Below are 19,468 nucleotides of genomic sequence, written 5' to 3'. Positions count from 1 at the left end.
GCACAGAGTGAATTTCTCCCACAGAGAAGGAAAAATGATCGCAGATGAGATGATCACAGTGGTCCCTTCTGACCTCAGATGCTATGAAAATGTGCCCATGAAGCTGCAGTGGAGAGGAGTATCCCCATGCAGTGATTAATGTGAGCTATCAGAACTTTGTCAGATCAATAGTAGTGGCACTTGGTGTCTGCCATTTTAGAAAAAGGCCTTTCCAAAATCAAATTGCCAGCTAGCTGGCATTTCTCCTCAGCTGAGACAAGAGTTCAAATGTCACTTTCTGTTAAAACATGAGACTACATGATCTCAGTTTACCTTTTTTTTTTTCAATTAAAAACTAGAAATTGTTGCAGCTATTGAAAACTACTGATGCTGGGGTGTCTTTATGTTTATGTGTATTTACATATAATTTAACAATGCTAATATTATGATGATTTTGGATTTATATGTTGATTTTCAGTCAAATGGATGCCAAAGCATTTTCCAGACTTTACTAAGTGGCCTAAAAACTTAAATGCCTGATCCTGCAGGCTTTATTCAGTACATCTTCCATTAAGAAATTGACTTCAGTGGGAAACTTACCTTCAGGATCAGGCTCTAATATATTACCTGCAGTAAAATACCATTAAGGAGCACTGAGACTGAGAAATCAAACACGTATAAGTAAAAAAGAATTCAGATATTATGGTTTCTAAAGCAACATCCTATGCATTGCACTTTCCCACACTTGCATAAGTGGAGTCAAAATCCATTTACCAAACTTTGGGCTGATATGAAGCGTGGAAAATGTAAGCTTGGAAGGATTTATGGAGGAGGCAATTGTGCTCAGCTGACAAGGGGGAAGAGTTGTTAAGTGAAAATGAGCACGACACCATGGAAACCTTTAGCACCCCCCCCCCCCCCAAAATGCAGCTGCCTGGAAGTGTCTCCCCTGCAGAGGGAATTTTGGGACTGGTGGGGAGTTTCGTTTCAAAATAGTGAGGTGGGAGGGAAATGTCGGGATTCTGGTGACAAGCCCCTTGATCCCTAGTACTGGGGTTTATGATGTGATAAGAGCTTCTTGATGAAAGGTAGTCTTGTATCCAGCAGCGGGACTTCTGTTATTTTATTTCTGTTATGTTAAGGCTCTTGTCACTGAAGAATCTCTGTTGCAGGGTGTGCCTCTGTGATAGTCTGTTGGTTTTGGTTTCCAAGCCCTATGGGGGTCTCTGCTGTGATCTATTTCAGAATATTTCCTCCAATGTGCTGGAGGAATCTGCTGTTTCGGATGATATTTTGTCTCCAGATGAGGATGGGATATGTTCTGGGAGGTACTTCTCTGAGAGCGGCCTGGTAGGGCTGCTGGAACAAGCTGCAGAGCTCTTCAGCACGGTGAGTGAATAGACAGGGTGGGCCAAATTCATCCCTGTATGACTGCACTGAAGATAATGGAGTTACCCCAGGGATGATTTTGGCCATTGGGTTAGACTCGCTCCTGTAAGTGCAAGGGAGTGCAGTTTTCACTTCCTGTGCCCTCAGGGGTAGATGCGTGGGGTGGGACTTATCCCTGGGGATTTGCAAGTTTAACATTCTGCCAAGGCTCCTGTAGGACCCCCACTAGTATTGGCTCCCAGGCTGGCCATGCCCACTTCTGGTGGGGGGATTGCAGTGCCCCAGCTGCAGGCAGACTGATCACTGCTTGGAGCTTGCAATTTGGTTTGCACCAGGAGTGAACTGAGCCCTCTGGGTATTACCCTGATATAGTAAATTTGAAAAAGATCTTCATTAATATGAATTAATACCGCATAGACTGTAGACCCTAAGAGTTACCCATATGCTTTCATATAGAGCACAGTCAGAGTTTAGCCTCACAATTCTCATTTACTTTAAAGGGTAAACTCCATCCAACTCAGCACATGTATACGTCACTAAGGAGCTTTGTGGATGCTTGATAAGACATTTTACTAAATTAATACATGGTAATATAATTATACTCCCATAGGCTCATAATCACTTTTCTGTTTTTTTTTTTAAAAGGTAAAACAGGCATCATATCAGAAATATGATGTTATAAAATAACTTGTCCTACAATGCCTGTAGCGATGGTCCAATCTCTTTACATAGTGTATGAAAACTCAATTTCTTTCCTTTTTTAATTCCCTCTTACAAGGGGGGATTGTACGAAACTGTGAACGAGGTCTACAAAATTGTCATCCCCATCCTGGAAGCACATCGAGACTTCAGGAAGCTTACGTCTACTCACAGCAAGCTTCAGAAAGCCTTCGACAGCATTATTAACAAGGTACCTGCTGCTGCTGGTTCTCTATGAGCAAGTTGTGTGTTGCTGCGCTGCAGTGTTTGCTTACGGGATGGTGAAGATAAGACCATACAACCAAACAGGAGCACTTCCTTCCTCTCAGAGTTTCCATCTGTTTTGGACTACGTGTTGTTGTAATTTAGATCTTGCCTGTTAAGGACAGTCTACATTGAAGAGAAACATAATGACTCAGAGAAACATGAAGAGATGGGAGAGGATTATAAACAACATGTATAAAGAGAGATTAATAGAACATTCAAAATATTTTAAAGGGACACAGAGTTAAAAAAATCACAGATAAAATTCAGACCAGGTGAAAGCAAGCATGATTACATTTGGCCACACACATTCAAAAAGAAAAAGAATTTTCTTGCCAGTGTTACTAGTACCATAGATTACAAAAACAGAATTGTAAAACCTAATTTACTTTTCAGTATTTATATTGTTTCTGTATTTCTCCTGGTTTGGACAATGAAAATAGATCAGTCAGTTTAGTTTCTAGTCACTTGCAAGTGCTCCTGGACTTTTACAATACTACAAAGTTTTGTGAGTTGCAAATATCTGAATGTTGATTAATGTTTGTTTTTAAAATGTTTCTATTGGAATTTTTTTTAAAAGAAACATTTCTATTGTTTTATATTTGCAAAAGTGAGTTCATACAGAACCTAAACATTGAGCCAAATTTGAATCAACAGTGCCCCTTTTAACTTTTATAGTTGTTGGTTTTTTTCTAATAGGAAATTGAACTGTGCTATGTTAAACAAAGTGATATTACATAGGGTCATATTTTGCTGTGAAATCTGGACAAACCTAAGGTCCATGAGGTTCCTCATGTATAAATCAGATGAATAAGGCATCAACATTGGATTATATTTAAGGGAAGAAAAGCTAAATGTATTTTTCCCCCCCCCCCCTTTATCAATCAGGGTCAAAAGCGAATGTTTGGAACTTACTTCCGTGTTGGTTTCTATGGATCCAAATTTGGGGACTTAGATGAACAGGAATTTGTTTATAAAGAGCCTGCAATTACTAAACTTCCTGAGATTTCTCACAGACTCGAGGTAAAGAGATCATAGTTGTATAACTTCCTGCTTTGTGTTATACTTTCTAAGAAAATAGTAGGGTGAATAAAGAAGTCACAGCACAGCAGCTGTAGGTTCTGGTAATGTGCAAAGGTCAATCAAGTTGATTTATATTTCAGATCATTGTGTCTGTGTATCTGATACCTTGGATTGCAGGATGACATAATGTTAGAATTTTCATTACCCTTTGGTCCCATGTCTTGAGGCAGTTGGCCTCTGTCCCTGTATAAGGAATTCAGGGACTTAACCTGAGGGGATGCAAGTTTTATTTTGAATCCTTTTGGAACTTTTGCTTAGGGCAGCAATGACAGATTCTTTGCTTTTTTCCCCTTCTTTGCTGACACTCTGCCTTTTACGGTATGTCTACACTTACCTTTTAAAGTGCAAAAAGTCCCTTTTTTGTGCTAAAACCACAGGAGCATCTACACTTTGTTAATGAAACTCAGAAGTTTCACCGCAAAAAGAAAGCCACATACAGGCATACACCTCTTACTGCTGTTCTTTTTGCACTGCTGTGAATGTGAATACACGTTCTAGCAGTATCAACACCTTTTGGCCTCCAGAGGATATCCCACAGTTCCAAAAGTGGCCATTCTGGCCAGCATCTCCGCTGCTCTGGTGCACGGACGTCTGCCTCTCCCCCTGTAAGCCCTGGGAAGTTTGAAACTCCCTTTCCCTTTGTTTGTAGATGTGGTGGGGAAAGCAGCCAGACAGCAGGAGGTTTTTAAAAAATGCCGCGGAAGAAACCAGGAAGTAATGAGGCTGCTGGGACATGAAGCAGGGCAGCACGGGGCACTGAGCAGGGACCCCGAATGCCTTCCGCTCACTGCCCCCTTCCCACAAGACCTATCGAGAGAGCTGCACTGTGGGATAGCTGCCCTACGGTGCTGCTCTCATTGGCGATGGAAGTGCTGCTAGAGTAAACGCTCTCTGACGCCTGAGGAATTGAGTGAGTACACAAACCAGCGCGTTACTTTCACTGGGTCCCTAACACCGGTGAAACTTACAGCGCAAAAACTCTGTAAGTGTAGACATACCCTACTTAACAATTCAGTGTTGGAACTTCATCAGTAAGGTGTCTAGGCCTCTGCAGACTAACACTTTCTGTAGCATACTTACTGGATTATATGCAGAACTTATCACAACTCCTGGTCTTGATCAGAGCAGCACAGATGACTTGCATTGCGTTACAGATGGGTAAAATCACCTCTGAATAATTATTTTTTCCTTGTCAGGGGTTTTATGGTCAGTGCTTTGGGGAGGATGCTGTGGAGGTGATTAAAGACTCCACTCCTGTAGACAGAAGCAAGCTGCATCCCAATAAGGTACGGAAGGTATTAGCCCAGCTATTTGTATCCTTCGAACAGAACTGAGCACTGAGTGACTGAAAAAAAGGAGAGTGCGGAGCTGCCTGTGAGACCATAATGCTGACTCAGACAATTAAAGCTGAGATGTGTGTGTGTCAGGATTTGATGTTCCAGGCTATCATTATAAAACAAACTGGGAAGGCAACGTGGTCCAGTGAATAGGACACTGGACTGTAAATCAGACACCCTGATCTCTGTCCCTCTTGCTCTACTGCTGACCTGTTGTGTGATTCTGGGCAAGTCACTTCACCCTTCAGTGCTTCAGTTTCTCCAAACATAAAAAGCACTAGCACTTGTGAGCTCTAGATGGTGTGACAAAGTTCCTCCTCTACCTTGGTGGGTCCTGCGCTTATTTGGCAGATTTGCTCACCTCAGTGATCTTCCCCACAGTCTGGGTCAACTCCTCCTGTGTCTGATCAGGAGCTGGGAGGTTTGGGGGGAACCCGGGCCTGCCCTCTACTCCGGGTTCCAGCCCAGGGCCCTGTGGATTGCAGCTGTCTATAGTGTCTCCTGTAACAGCTGCATGACAGTTACAACTCCCTGGGCTACTTCCCATGGTCTCCTCCAAACACCTTCTTATCCTCACACAGGACCTCCTCCTGGTGGTCTGAAAAACACTTGTAGCCTGGAGTCCTCCAGCAGCTGCTTGCTCCAGCTCCTTCACACACTCCTCCCCTCTGCGTCCCTTCCCTGACTGTGAGTGAGTCTTTACTTTTAACGCCAGGTGCCCTGATTAGCCTGCCTGATTGGTGCAGGTATCATCAGGCCTGTCTGCCTTAATTGGTTTTAGCAGGTTCCTGATTACTCTAGGGCAGCCCCTGCTCTGGTCACTCAGGGAACAGAAAACTACTCATCCAGTGACCAGTATATTTGCCCTCTACCAGACTCCTGTACCCCACTGGCCTGGGTCTGTCACAATGGACAGTGCTACATAAGAGCTACTGGAAGCAGACTAATAGACTTCAGAATGCAGTATGAAGAGAGTCATCACAAGAGGATAGGAAGGATGCCCAATGGCTAGGGGCACTAGCTTAGGACTTTGGAGATCTCAATTCAAGTCCCTGCTGTACCACAGACTTCCTAGGTGACTGTGGGCAAGTCACTTAGCTTCATGGTGCCTCAATTCCCTATCTGTACCATGGGGATGATAGCATTACATGGAGTGTGGTGTTGATAAATACATTAAAGATTGTTAGGTGCTCAGATAGTACAGTGATGGGGGTCAGATAAGTACCTAAGATACATAGACAAGACTTGAGCTTGGAGTGAGAGGCAGTCTCTGAGACAGCCAGATCCTTTTCTGTTTATCACTATAAAGACTAAGACACGAAGTTCACGTGGAATTGGCTCTGCAGCCAGTGCAGAGTTCAGAGTAAGCGTATTGTGATAGGAAATCCTGATCACTTTCCAGGGCTTAGTGGAAAACTATTTCTATCTCCTCTTTACATTTTTGTTTAATATTTGTGGTTTCCATTTCTCTTTTTTTCTCTTCTTTCTATGCTTCTTTTCCTTAGTTTATATTGAGCTAACATTAGTAAAAAAAGTACATGAGTGAAAAAAATAAGACTTGTGTTATCTGTTCTGAATTTTGGTTTCTTTAGTACTTCTCCCCTGCCCCAGCCCCAAAATAAAGTCCATGGGCAGTCTTGATTGGAAAACATATAGTCACTGCCTAGAGGCAACATGTTAATTTTCTTTGGTACATTTCAATCAAATAGTTAAACCCATAATGGACCAAATTCTCCTCTCGCACCATTGCAACTTCATTTAAGTCAGCAGGGTTTCACAAGTGTATATTCAGCACCCAGGTAGTCCAGTTCTGCCCCACTGAGGTCAGTAACAAATTATTTTAAGGGGCATGGTACAGATGCAAAGTGGGGGAAAGGAAAGTGGAGATACAGAACACTTGAGGCCTCTGAGTAGTTTCTGGACAACATGAGATCATTGCAGCTGTGGAAGAATCAGAGAGGTCCTGCTGTGTGTGAGAGCAAATTAATAATAAACAAAACACAGCCTGTGTGCTCTTCTAGCACATGTCATCTCACTGTGAGCTCTGTAATGTTTCATGCATTCCATTTATTTCATAGTCATTTGTCTTGGCACTAAAACAAAGATTCTTCCTTCCTCCTCCTCCAGGCCTACATACAAATTACATTTGTGGAGCCCTATTTCGATGAATATGAGATGAAAGACCGGGTGACCTACTTTGAGAAGAACTTCAGCCTCCGGCGTTTCATGTACACCACCCCTTTCACCCTGGATGGACGCCCCAGGGGTGATCTGAGTGAACAGTACAAGAGGAATACTATCCTGACCACAATGCATGCTTTCCCCTATGTCAAAACCAGAATCAATGTCATTCAAAAGGAAGAGGTAATGGACATCTTTGTGAGAGCTGTGAATTTGAGTATGGAGCTCAGCCATTAGATAAGGATTGAGGGTGTTGGTGGAAGGGGATGATTTCAAGCTCTGTGCTGAGTGAGGAAAGTTTACATTTCTGTTAAATTGTACACTGACTGGCACTATAGAAATGCCATAGATTAGGTCAACAGATGCATGAATGCATGCTCCTGCAGGCTTTCGGAGCATTGGGGAGACGAGTGTTCCACATAGCATCCCATTGTAAGGATAATGGCAGAAGAGGTGTGACGGGAACGAGAGGATAGCAGTTTTGTAAAAGTAGGAAGCACAGTGACCATGTTAGCTAGAAAGCCAATAACCTAGAATAAAAATAAATGTAGATATAGGACTTGATCCTAAGCCCGTTGATGTCTTTCCATTGACTTTACTGGTGTATGGCTTTGACTCAGAATTTACAGGAGGTTAAATCTGGCTGGTTTGAGTGATATTGGAGGGATGGGAGAGCCTGGGTTGAAGGTGGAGCTTGGCTCTGGGGGTGGGGGAAGGAGAAGGAAGGGAGGTGACAGCCCTAGGGTGAAAGTTGGGGGGTGGCCAGTAGCAAGGAGATACAGGAGAGCCTTTGTGTGAGAGTGGGGGTCAATTGTGTGGGGTGAGGACAGTAGGAGGGATGAGGGGAGAGCCCAGGTGTGAAGGTTGGGGTAGAGGCTTGATGCTGGATTGTGGTAGCCTTTGTGGTAAAGTGTGTGTGTGTGTCTCAGTGGCCCTTTCTCCCTGCAAAAGATGGGCACCAGCAATTTTCCTCCCCACACTCCTCCTCAGTAACTTTACTGGTTCCCTTGCAGTCATGCGAGGTGGCGAGGCAAAGGGAGAAATAGGCTAAAGAAACTAAGTTTTAAAAATGTTTTGTAAACATTATTGTACCAAAGTAGAAAATGCAGCTTTCAGAAAATGTATTTACGAAACATAACTTTGGGTGGTGGTGGGGAGAAGCAGGTGCAACACCACTGACTGCTACATCCAGGCTTAATATGGCTCATAAGTGAGCTAATTAAGCACTTGTGTTCAGGGCCCCAGGTCCTGAGTCTTTAGACAAAAAGGATAAAACTAACAAATAGCTCCCTCCCACACAAACCAAATCAAGAGTATTCCAGGTACATTGATGTTAGACCAGTTTGTTCTTTATGGGCTGAGTGGAGGTCACAATTAAGTGTGGCTTCAAATATCTTATTTTGTTCTTGAATAAATGTTTTCATCCCCATCCCGTCAGTAGCACATTTTCTATGGCACCAATGGCACCGTCACACTGGGCCCACACTCGGAAGGGGCCCATAAAAACTACATGGGGGCCCACAAATATGTTTGACGCTGGGTCCACAAAAGGTTAATCTTGACCACCCTGGCTGTGACCCAGCACAAAACAGCTTTACTTGGCTGCAGTGCCTGTAACAACTGTAATACAAGTATTACTCGGACAATAATGCATCTATCCTTACGTTGTATTAGTTCATTTTAACCCCAATTGAAGTTGCTATTGAAGACATGCAGAAGAAGACACTAGAACTGGCTGTTGCAACCAGCCAGGAACCACCAGATGCCAAAATGCTCCAGATGGTGCTGCAAGGTTCTGTTGGAGCAACAGTAAATCAGGTAAAGGTCAAGCTCAGCAAAATAATGTATCTTCTGCACAGCCTTTGGCATGTTTCTTTTTTTCCCCAGTGTGCTTTCTTCTACCTCTTTGTCTTGCATTGGTGAGAGTACTTCCAATCAGACTGATTACTTGCAGATACCCCTTTGAACTCTGCCCATTGTTGCTCATTTTTGTGGACTAACCACTGGGGATGGGAAAGCTTTTTTTCTGAAGCTCAGAACAATCAGGATAACTTTTTACCCACCATGATTTATTTTTGTAAATCTTTGCATTTCCTTGTTCTGACCAAAGATGGAAGTGCTAAAATGTTAAGAGACAGGGATTTTTTACCCCAACTGGAAGCAAGAAATATTGGCTCTCTCACATCAGTCTGTTCCCATTACATTTACAGCCCAATTTTGCAGTTACAGTGGATTCAGAGAGTGCAGCTAATGTATGGATATGCATTTGAATCTCTAAGCGGTAACTCATACTGAATTGACTCATCTTTAGAGAGATTTTTCCTTCACAAGAGCACTAACCATCTCATCAACTTAAGGGAATACTCAAGGAGTAAATCTCTCTGCTGGGAGGCCACCAGAATCCCAGAACTCTTAGCATGTAAGAAAGTACCAGAAAAACCCCCACAACGCTCAATTGTAGTTTATTACAACACACACACTGCTTAACAAAAACCAAACATTATGAAGACAAACTAAGAGGAAAAAAGCAAGGCCCTAAGCATGCCTCAGCAGAGCTTGGTTCCCTTAATCCAGGGTAGTCAATAGGTGGACTGCAGGCCATATCTGGACCACCAGATGCCTTCACAACATCTTTTTATTTAATTATTGTTATTATTGTTATTATTTTTGTATTATTTTCTCTGGAGTCTGGACCTTGACTATACCTTGATCAAGAAATTTTAATCTTGAAAAAAAATAATTGATTGCCCCTGCTAATTAGATCCTACTCCCTTCATTTCCTACCCATTCTTCTTCCACCAAAACCGCCACTAGATTGAACTCCTTATAGGAACGTGCACTTTTGTACGGTGGAAAAAACATTATTTCATGTTCTTAACCGTCTATGCTAGGAGTTTTGTATTGCCGCCCATCAGTTAGTAGCTGTGCATCTTCCATGTAAAATAGTTTGGCAGTAGGAAAGTCCCTGCTCACTCCTTTCCAGATGGAGATAATCCATTTTCTTTTCATAGAGGAATCAATGGCAATAGGGGATGATGGACAAAAGTAGAACAGAACAGAATATGTTGGCCTAACCTTGGATTGGCAAAGAAAAGAAAGGGAGGCAAAGAAGCAGTGGTTAATGCAACACAGTCAGGGAAAACCCTTAAAAGGGCAGCTTCCTGCTACAATGTCAACATATGATTTTTTTTGTCACTCCAGCACTGACATAAAAAAACCCAAACACACTCTAACCAAATAAATCAGTTTTGTGCTTCCTTTTCAGTTAATGCAGGAAATATGTTCTTTGTAATATTATACTGTGTTATTCCTATAAGGGACCACTAGAGGTAGCCCAGGTGTTCCTGGCAGAAATTCCAGCAGACCCAAAACTTTACCGACATCACAACAAGCTGAGATTATGCTTCAAAGAATTTATAATGAGGTGAGTGAAAGGAAAACTAATTGAAGATCTGTTGAAGCTGGAGTGTGGAACTGTAGCCATCCTAATGTCATTCATAATACAAATCAATGCATTAAACATCAGGAACTAGATTTTCACACCATATATAGGCAGTGGTGCTGGAACACTTTTTAGAGTGAGGATGCTGTGCCCCCTTCAGGGCCAGGGCTGTGGGAGAGGGGGGCATGGATCAGGGGGCTGAGGCTGGGGCCCAGGTTGCAGAGCTCTGGGTGCAGGGTTGGCAGCAGCAGAGACCCTGCATGTGGAGATGGGAATGGAGCCTCATGTAAAACCTGGGGATGCTGCAAAACCCCCACACCCATAGTTCCTGTGCCTATATAGACATGTATTAGTCAATGGAAACTCAGAATTTCCATTCAGTGGGAAATTCCAACATTTTCATAGAATCTCAGGGTTGGAAGGGACTTTCAGGAGTCATGTAGTCCAACCCCCTGCTCAAAGCAGGGCCATTCCCCAGACAGATTTTTGCCCTGATCCCTAAGTGGCCCCGTCAAAGATTGAATTCACAACCTGGGTTTAGCAGGCCAATGCTCAAACCACTGAGCTATCCCTCCCCGCTTTCAGTTTCCCTGCAGTCCAAATCAGAATGAAAAGTTGAAATTTCCCAGAAAACAAGAATTCCAAAGAACTTTGTTTCAGAAATGTCAAAACAAAGTGCTTTGTTATCTTTTTTGTCAAATTTTGTTTAAAGGTTGACAGTCCAGTCTCAATTTTGTTGACTCAGCATTTTCTGGCAGAAAACTATTCCATGACAGGAGGGATAGTTCAGTGGTTTGAGCATTGGCCTGCTAAACCCAGGGTTGTGAGTTCAATCCTTAGGGAGCTGGGGCAAAAATCAGTACTTGGTCCTGCTAGTGAAGGCAGAGGGCTGGACTTGATGACCTTTTGAGGTCCCTTCCAGTTCTGGGAGATATAGGCATATCTCCAATTATTATTATTAAACTTTTCAACCAGCTCTGGGAGGCAGGAACATTTGCATGTATGCAGATGTGCATGCTTGCTTTGAGAGTGTACTGCCCGATATGCATAGAAAACTTATTCTGCATGCTCACATAGTCAAATATATAACCATCTAGTCATGTGTACATGCACATTGAGATGCAAGTTATGTATAAGGGCAACTTCACTGACTTCCAGTAAAGATGTGTCCATTTACTCCAGTACAAATTTAATCTGGTGGCACAATGGTCATTGAAATGTGTTTATTTCCTTCATGTATTTTTAATATCTAATAAATGGTAAACTCATAACCAGAGGACTGTATGAGTCTGGCAGCAAATAATCGGACAGGCTGAAATCTTGCTTTATCTAACACAAACTCACCATAATACAATTTTAAAGTGTTTGTTGGAATTAACCAATGTGTTTTTTAATCTTTATTTTGAGAACAGATGTGGTGAAGCAGTGGAGAAAAACAAGCGCCTTATTACTGCAGATCAGCGGGAGTATCAGCTGGAACTCAGAAAGAACTATAACAAGCTGAAAGAGAACCTTAGGCCGATGATTGAGAGGAAAATCCCAGAGCTGTACAAGCCTATAGTGAAAGTCCACAGTACAACAAGGTACAACTAGGGCAATGGATGCCGTTTGTATGCTAACAAAAATAGTGCCTCTTTATTTGTGAGATATGAGACAGCTCTTCCCTCTGCTTCTGAGGTACAGCCCCAAAATTAAATAGAATAAAGTATTAATTGTGCTGCTCAAGCTGCTGTACCACAAGTTGAAGGATGGATAGAATTTTTACACTAATATAAGAATCAGTTTAGAAATGGGTAATTAAATGTCCCGCCAGCTCCTCATTATTTGAAGCCTGTGGCATTTCTCAAGGTACATGAGAAAAAAATATATATATTCCAGCACCTGGTGTTTATTGATCATAAAATAAGTGTGATCATTTCACTTCAGGGCTGCATGTTGCAAACCCAGGATTCAGATATATAAACTGTGGGATCCTTTATACTTATTAATATGTTGTTCTTTCCAACACCACTTATTTGCGTCAATGAAAAAGAGTAAAATAGGTCTATCAGGTATTAAAATATCCCATTTTGTGATTGACAATCCCATGTTTTATTTATGAATTTATTTCATTTCAGGGATTCTTTTCGTAACTCTAGTTTTAAGAAATACGAAGCCCACTCTTCACAGAACATCTAAGGACTGTCTGCTTCAGAAAAGAAAGATCCATTTGCTGTGGATCAGCTAGGAGAGGATACTCCAATGCTATGCAAACTGGGAAACTCTTCTCACAATGTAACATGTACACATTCTCAGCCGTTCGCACTGAGTGTTCAACGAAATGTACAGGACCAAAGAAAAATGGGGATCGGGCGGGAAAGAGGGTGAAAAGGGGGTTTACTTAGGCTGCTTTTGTATTTATTGTAAAATATTGTTCAGAGAATTATGAAGGATAGATAATTGAATAATTGATTTTATCGTGCAGGGGTCAATCACTATTTACAAAGAGACAGCTTCCTGGGGTTTGACCAAAGTGTCAAGAGAATCAATCCAGTATGCCTAATGGGCCCTGGAGAATGTTGCCCATATAGGTTCCTTTTCTGGACAGCACTTAAGCATGACCTACAGGACTGCCACACAGTCTGAATGTGGAATGCATACTTAAATGCTATTCTAAACTGGGAAGAATTTAAATGTGTGTAAATGCTTTACTGAATTGAAGCCCTAGGAAAGATGTATAATGTTTACAGTCAACTTTGCTCACTTATATTCCCTGTATCACAGCAATCTATGTACACTTTTTAAAATAGAAAGGACTTTTTCTTACAAGGCTTCTCACAGTGAAGCTTCAAAGACAAGAAACAGCAAGCAGTACTTTCTGCATAACTTGCCTATCCTCAAAGATAGATCTTTTTAAAATTGTTTTAGTTAAATACGTGAGCTACTTCTCTGTGAGACTAAGATTTTTTTAACTAGTGTCATGTTCAGTAAAATTGATATTAACAGTACAGAGCTAAACTATAAGTGATGCAACTCTTAAGTACACGGTGCTCTTTTAGAGAGCTCTCTGAAAAGAGACGAACTACAGGAGTGCACTGTGAGCATTGCCCACAATGCATTTCATCTTTGTGAAGTTTTAAGACATCATCATAATTAGCACTTAAATATTTATAATAAATAAATAGTGCTTTGCACATTCAGAGCCCTGTACAAACATTAACTATTGATCTTCACAACACCTCTATGAAATAAGCAAGTATTATCGTTCTTGGGTAAGACAGAGAGAGAGAGCAATATACAGTGACTTGTCCAATGCACCTAGTGAGACCATGTCAAAACCAAGATTTGAATGCAGGAACTTCCATCTCCCAAATCCACACACACAGTCCTGCTGACCACATGGATTCCCTTAATTCTTATTCTTTTAAATTAAGTTCTATGGAAACAGTAGTGCTGCTTTTTAAAACATCAGGATTTAATGGTATAATTCAGTTTTACATCATCTTGGTAATTTTTTAGTAAAAGATTAACATGATTATGTGAAATAGAAAAAATACTTTAAATAAAAGGCTCTCTGCTCTGTGAATAAAATACGAGTTTTTAAAAATAATAAACCAAACCCTCGTACTTTGTTTTCAGAGTCATACCCGGCCAAAGCATTTCAGAAGGGACGGGGAATTTCTTTAAAACATAAGGATTCTGCACACTGCTTTGCAGTGTGAGCATAAATGATAGTCAGGCTGATGGATTGCTGGTTCCTTTGTTTTTAATTTCATAGAAGAACTGAAAGTATTTTGACCCTTCATGGGCATCTCCAATCTTCCCATTCTGAAAATGTGTACATCCCCCCAGCACTTACATCAACAGCAGAGCACAAATATATAAAAGTTTAAGGAGTGTTTCTGAAGTTATTTGTGGCAAATCCAGAGATTCACACCAGGATAGGAAAAGGAATGGGTTAAATAAACACTGGTATTTGTACTGATGTATAAAAACAAACTCTTTGGCTGTAAGACTATTTCCCTGCCCCACCCGCACTCCCGGCAAAATTCAATATTTCAGGAGTAGGTGCTCTGTGCATCTTGAAGCCAAAGCATCTCAAGTACGTAAGTAAACAGTCTATTAAATTAAAAGCCAACAGATGCCTCCTGAGAGTGCCTTTCCTTTAATTAAATTGCTTTGAAACATTTACAAACTAAACAGAAGGTTAACTTCCCACAGCCTGGTAACTATGGATTCTTGGCATGCCACAACATTGTGCTTTTTATTATTGTTTTTAACACCCTTTTCTGAAAGATGATCAAAGTATCTTCAACATCACAATCCACTGACTCTACTCCCTCCCTCTCACCCCACAATCCAGCTTCACTATTCTCAAGATGTTTATCATTTACAGCTAGCTAACAAAAACCTCAGATAATCAAAAAATGGGAAACCTACAAATATGCTGCATACTGCTTGAGTTGTATGCACTGTGTTTTGAGTGTCTAAGTGTTCCATATTGTGCGGTCCTGTACAATAGGTCTATTAGTCAAAGAAATACTTCGGAAAATCTACAATAGTTAATAAGGGCTAGATTTTGAATCCCTGCTCACATTGGTGAGCTGTTAATTCCACACATAATCTGATTGCTCACCAGTGTCAATAAGGGTTTCCAATGTGCACATCATCCCTTGCAAAAATGAAACACGATGTGCATATTTAAGAGCTGAACTGTGTAAATTGTAAAAGTACTGAGTTCTGATATTCCATTTTGCAATAAAGTGTAAGTTTCAATAAAAACTGAGAGTTGTGTTAGAGTGCCTTGTATTTTATCCGTGTCTCCTTGAAACAAAGCTTGACTAGTTACTAACTTTTCATTCTCTTTAAAAAAAAATCATTTAGGGTAAAATCCTGACCCCAGTGAAATCAAAAGGGAGTTCTGCCATTGACTTCAATGGGGCAGGGATTTACTCTTGGGGCGGGAGGTGTACATGTACTCAGAGAGTCCATTACGTGGTTTTCATGGCTGTTATACACCTGATGCTTAGAAGAGTGACTTGCTTCAGGCTTCCTTTTAAAAACTGTGCTTTAGTGCCCATGAAAAGAGCTGGACTGAAAGCCCTGGAAACTACAGTTCCCGTTCCACTGAATATATTGCAGGGGAAGCAGCATCCCGGGTTCCGCACTTTGGCCCATCAATGCAGCTCAACATTGTTCTGGGGATCGTCTCAAGGGTGGAGAGTGGAGAGAATGTAGCCCAGTCTCCATGTTCATTCAAACAAAGACTGCAGCAACATGACATCTGAGTTAAGGCCAGATTTATGTGCTGAATGCACCCCACTTACCAGGCTGCATGTGGCATTCCATACCAAAATAAGGGTTAACTTACCTTAAGAGAGACTGGAAAGAAAAAAAAAAATGCCCTTTATGATGTGTGAAGAAAGCCTCTCATTAAAATAAATTGGAAATAGCAGGTCCTGACTTCCCTGTTTTGCTGAAAGATTCCTTAAAAAGACTGCAGAACTGACATGCAAAAGCAACAGCAAAATAGGCTGATATTCTGCGGGTAGATTTCCAATCATTTCATTGCAGGAGGATGGGACATTGAGTCTAAGAGCCCGAATCTCTAGTCTGTTACCCGGAGTGTATGAAGTTTCTGGGTAGCACAGAGCCAATGAAATGTCTTTGCATCACTCCCATTTGAAGCCATTGAGGTAGGGAATTTACTGGGGATGTGGCCAGGTGGAGACAGCATGACCAGAGCACTGCTGCGCTCTGGTTATTTTTCGCTGCTGGGACAGCCTGTTGGGGCATCTCTAATGTACACTAGATACCAGACAAACACCCCAGTGGGTCCAAAACAAGAAGTGTGAAGTTGACTTCAAGCCACCATTGCATCCTTTCCCCTTTGTTTTTAAGCTGAGTGGTGTGGAGCTCATGGGGAATGGAGAACAGGAACCCATAACTAATACTTTGTCTCAGTCTCTCTCCCTCACTCCACTTCTCCGCCTCTCAGTTGAGGGCTGGGAAACCTGCAGCGCAGAGTTTCAGCTTATTGTGTTTTCATCCTCTCATATAAGTTCTCACGCTGCCCAAGCATTCCTCTACCAAAAAACAGGGAAGGAAGGACCTGATATTCTTGCTGTTTCCACTTTTAGTTTACTTTCAAACTTCTCTCCCCCTGGCAGGTGCTGCTGAAGTTCCAGATTGCAGCCATCTGTGGTGGCAGGGGTACCAGAACTCTAATCACAGCTCAGGATGTCACAGATGGATTCATTGTGCTATGTTGTCAATAACCCAATTGCTTGGAGTATTTCAGGGAGGGAGGGAATTGTTTTAGAAAGGTAAGCTAATCCTTATTTAATTGCTTACTGGTCCCTCAATCAGGTGAATAGGACTAATTAACACACCCTATTACTGTCGTTAGGAAGTTGATCTTAGCTCAGTTCTTAATGTAGCTTTGCAGTTCACCTTTCAGTCCAGCTTGTCTCTGCCTGGGATTAGAGAGCTCTACATTCCCCTTACCAACAGCACGTTCCCCACTTGCATTCACCTGCTACTGTACACTGCTGTACTGACATTACCCTCAGACCAGGGCATGGTAGTCACTTACCCTATGTAAATCTACACGGAAGGGGAAGTGGGAAGGCTGAGGAAAAGACTCCTTAAGGAATGATAAAGATGGGAGAGACAGCTTCCCTTGATGATCCTCTGGCACAGAGTGTTTAGCAGCACTGCAAGCCAGTGAACTCAGTGCCTGTCAGGGTATAGACAGGGTGTCCTGCCTCACACAGCTTACTAGTGATCCAGCTGGGCTCTGCAGTAGCCTCCTTTGGTTTGCTGGAAGGCTGGCCATTGTGTGCAAGGGCTTGAGGGAGGGGATGCAGACTGGGGAGGAAACAAGGATATTTTCAAACCCTCTGTGGGACACAATAGAACTCTAGGTAGTATCTACAATTAGGAAAACATCTCTTCCTAGCAGCACCATTTAAATAATGAGGAAGAACACTGAGATTCACTCATGAGTCCCAAAGAGGACCAGAGAGGATTGTGCAATAGCAGATAGAGGAGAAACACTAAATGTGCATACTTCAGTGATTTACGGGAATGGTAACAGAGAATCTGCAGATACTCAGTACCACTGCATCTGGGGCTCCATTCATTCCCATGCCATAAAGAGGTGCAAGGGGCATCTCCCTAGGCCAGACTGACACTGACGGAAAGATTCACTCCTACTGCCTGCTAACCTTTCTTCAGCTAGTGTGAGGCATCCTTAAGTTCTGCTGGGAGACCCAAAGGATTGCTCCCTGCATAAACTCCTGAGGGAACATGGCAAATTGGACCTTTCCCACTAGCCTTGGCCATACCATCTGCCAAAGCATTCCATCTGCCTTTATTTGGGTGGGGCTGGTCCCTGGCAGATTTCCAGCAGGACAGAGGAGGTTGTGGCAATTTTCTACCAGTGTAATCATCCCCCATGGAGACTGTCTGCTGCTGGGGGCATCCATCAGGATTTGTCAGCTCTTAAGAACATAAGACTTGCCAGACTGGTTCATTCCCATAATTCATCTAGTGCAGTTCCTTTCTCTGAGGGTGACCAGCAGCAGATGCTTCACAGGGAAGTGCAAGAACCCCACATGAGGCAAATGTGGCCTAATCTGCATCTTCTCACCCTCATCCACACAACGTTGCTATAGATCTCAGAGTGATATGTGGGGCACGTGCTTCTCGTACTGCAGAGCTAATCCAGCAGCATCTTCTTCCAGGGCAGGGTCCCAAAGATCTATGGAAAAAAGGAAATGAGAAATCTGTTCTTTTGTTGATGGTTTTTTTTTTTTTTTGGTTTGGACTTTGGTCAGAGGCTAGAACTGAATATTCATTATTGAATCCTAAATAACCAATACAGGGTTCCTTATTTGTTGATATCAGAGTGGATCTAAAGCTGGGATAAAGTTTGGGAAATCCTGTTCTAGAAAGATGAACAACAGCTTGATGAGCATGATTAATTAAGTTGGCTTCACTAAGGATGATTATCAGTTATACAAACTCAACATGTCTCTGCACAAAGATACCTGTCAGCTTGGGGTCTGGGTGAAAATGTACATTTTAATCAGAGAATTCCAAAATACCAATATTTGTTAAAGAGCAAGAATAGTAGGAAGAAGATCAAGGTGACAGTGAACTTTTTCACAGCCTGATAGTGAAAGGAAACAGTGAATGTAAATATGGGAATAAAATACTGGAAAAAATCCACAAATCCTGTGAAGATTCTAACCATTGTTAGAGTTAATTCCTGGGATAAGAACTCATTGTACATTCAGAGCAAATGCAGAGTTCTTCTTAAAATGTTCCAAAACAATTTAAAGGGAAAGAATACATGGCCATCTTAATTTCCAGAGTCCAGTGAATATACACATTGTTTTAGAAATAACTGCCTCCCTACTAAACCAAACTGTCTACAAGTCACAGTCTGGGTTTTAATAGGATTCCTTAAAACCACATTGTCCTGTGCACACTAAAACAAAAAATGTTAGAATGTAGATGCTCCTCTTGTCAGACAACTGACAAGAGATGCCAAGCAAAAGTGGAACTTTATGTAGTGACTGAACCTTTCCATACAGTTAAATAATGCACATGGATTATAAAGTTCAGTGTTTGATGGGTTTTTCACCCTTCTAGGGGCATGGAGCACTGGGGAGTGAAATTTTCTTTTCAATGTTTCAATAGTGAGTTGTAGATTAACTCTAGATCATAAGAATCTGGAGGACTTTCCTCCAGAACTTTATTGTAGTCAAACTTTTTTTTGCAGGGTGGGGGAGGGAAGCTAAAATATTGACAGTACTCCTTTAGAGATAGGAAGACTGGCAGGAATTACATTCCACTTAGTAAATAATTTCTGAAGTTGCATTCCTGTGCACTCATGCAAAAATCAAGTACAATGTAGAGCCACGAATATGCATAAGCTTAATGGTGAGATCTGAGATAGGATCTGGCAAACTGCACAATTTACCCTCAAGCACTGAAAACCCAGATACTAGAAAGCCAGCCATATACTAAATTTCACATCCTTTTGGATGGAATGACAGGCACATACATGCAGCTATTTAAAGCTAGCCACAGATACAAACATTGA

General features: G+C 41.8%; 1 protein-coding gene across 3 annotated transcripts in view; it reads left to right on the top strand.

Moving 5' to 3' along the window:
• DOCK8 (dedicator of cytokinesis 8) overlaps positions 1-15,139 on the top strand; it is a 142,626-nt gene extending 127,487 nt beyond the window's left edge. For 2 of the 3 annotated variants that reach the window (XM_032801785.2, XM_032801786.2), the window contains 9 exons: positions 1,225-1,368; positions 2,147-2,278; positions 3,220-3,354; positions 4,611-4,700; positions 6,879-7,115; positions 8,607-8,750; positions 10,250-10,356; positions 11,787-11,957; positions 12,492-15,139. In XM_032801785.2, coding sequence (XP_032657676.1) covers positions 1,225-1,368; positions 2,147-2,278; positions 3,220-3,354; positions 4,611-4,700; positions 6,879-7,115; positions 8,607-8,750; positions 10,250-10,356; positions 11,787-11,957; positions 12,492-12,552 — 1,221 coding nt within the window. In that variant the 3' untranslated portion in view covers positions 12,553-15,139. The remainder of the gene's footprint in view (positions 1-1,224; positions 1,369-2,146; positions 2,279-3,219; positions 3,355-4,610; positions 4,701-6,878; positions 7,116-8,606; positions 8,751-10,249; positions 10,357-11,786; positions 11,958-12,491) is intronic. The other variant, XM_075067267.1, reaches the window with a different exon arrangement.
• Positions 15,140-19,468: the final 4,329 nt, after the last annotated feature.

Source organism: Chelonoidis abingdonii, chromosome 6, assembly GCF_003597395.2.
Source record: "Chelonoidis abingdonii isolate Lonesome George chromosome 6, CheloAbing_2.0, whole genome shotgun sequence".
Classification (NCBI taxonomy): domain Eukaryota; kingdom Metazoa; phylum Chordata; order Testudines; family Testudinidae; genus Chelonoidis; species Chelonoidis abingdonii.
Note: the sequence above shows the minus strand (reverse complement) of the source record. Positions and strands in the feature narration are given on the sequence as shown.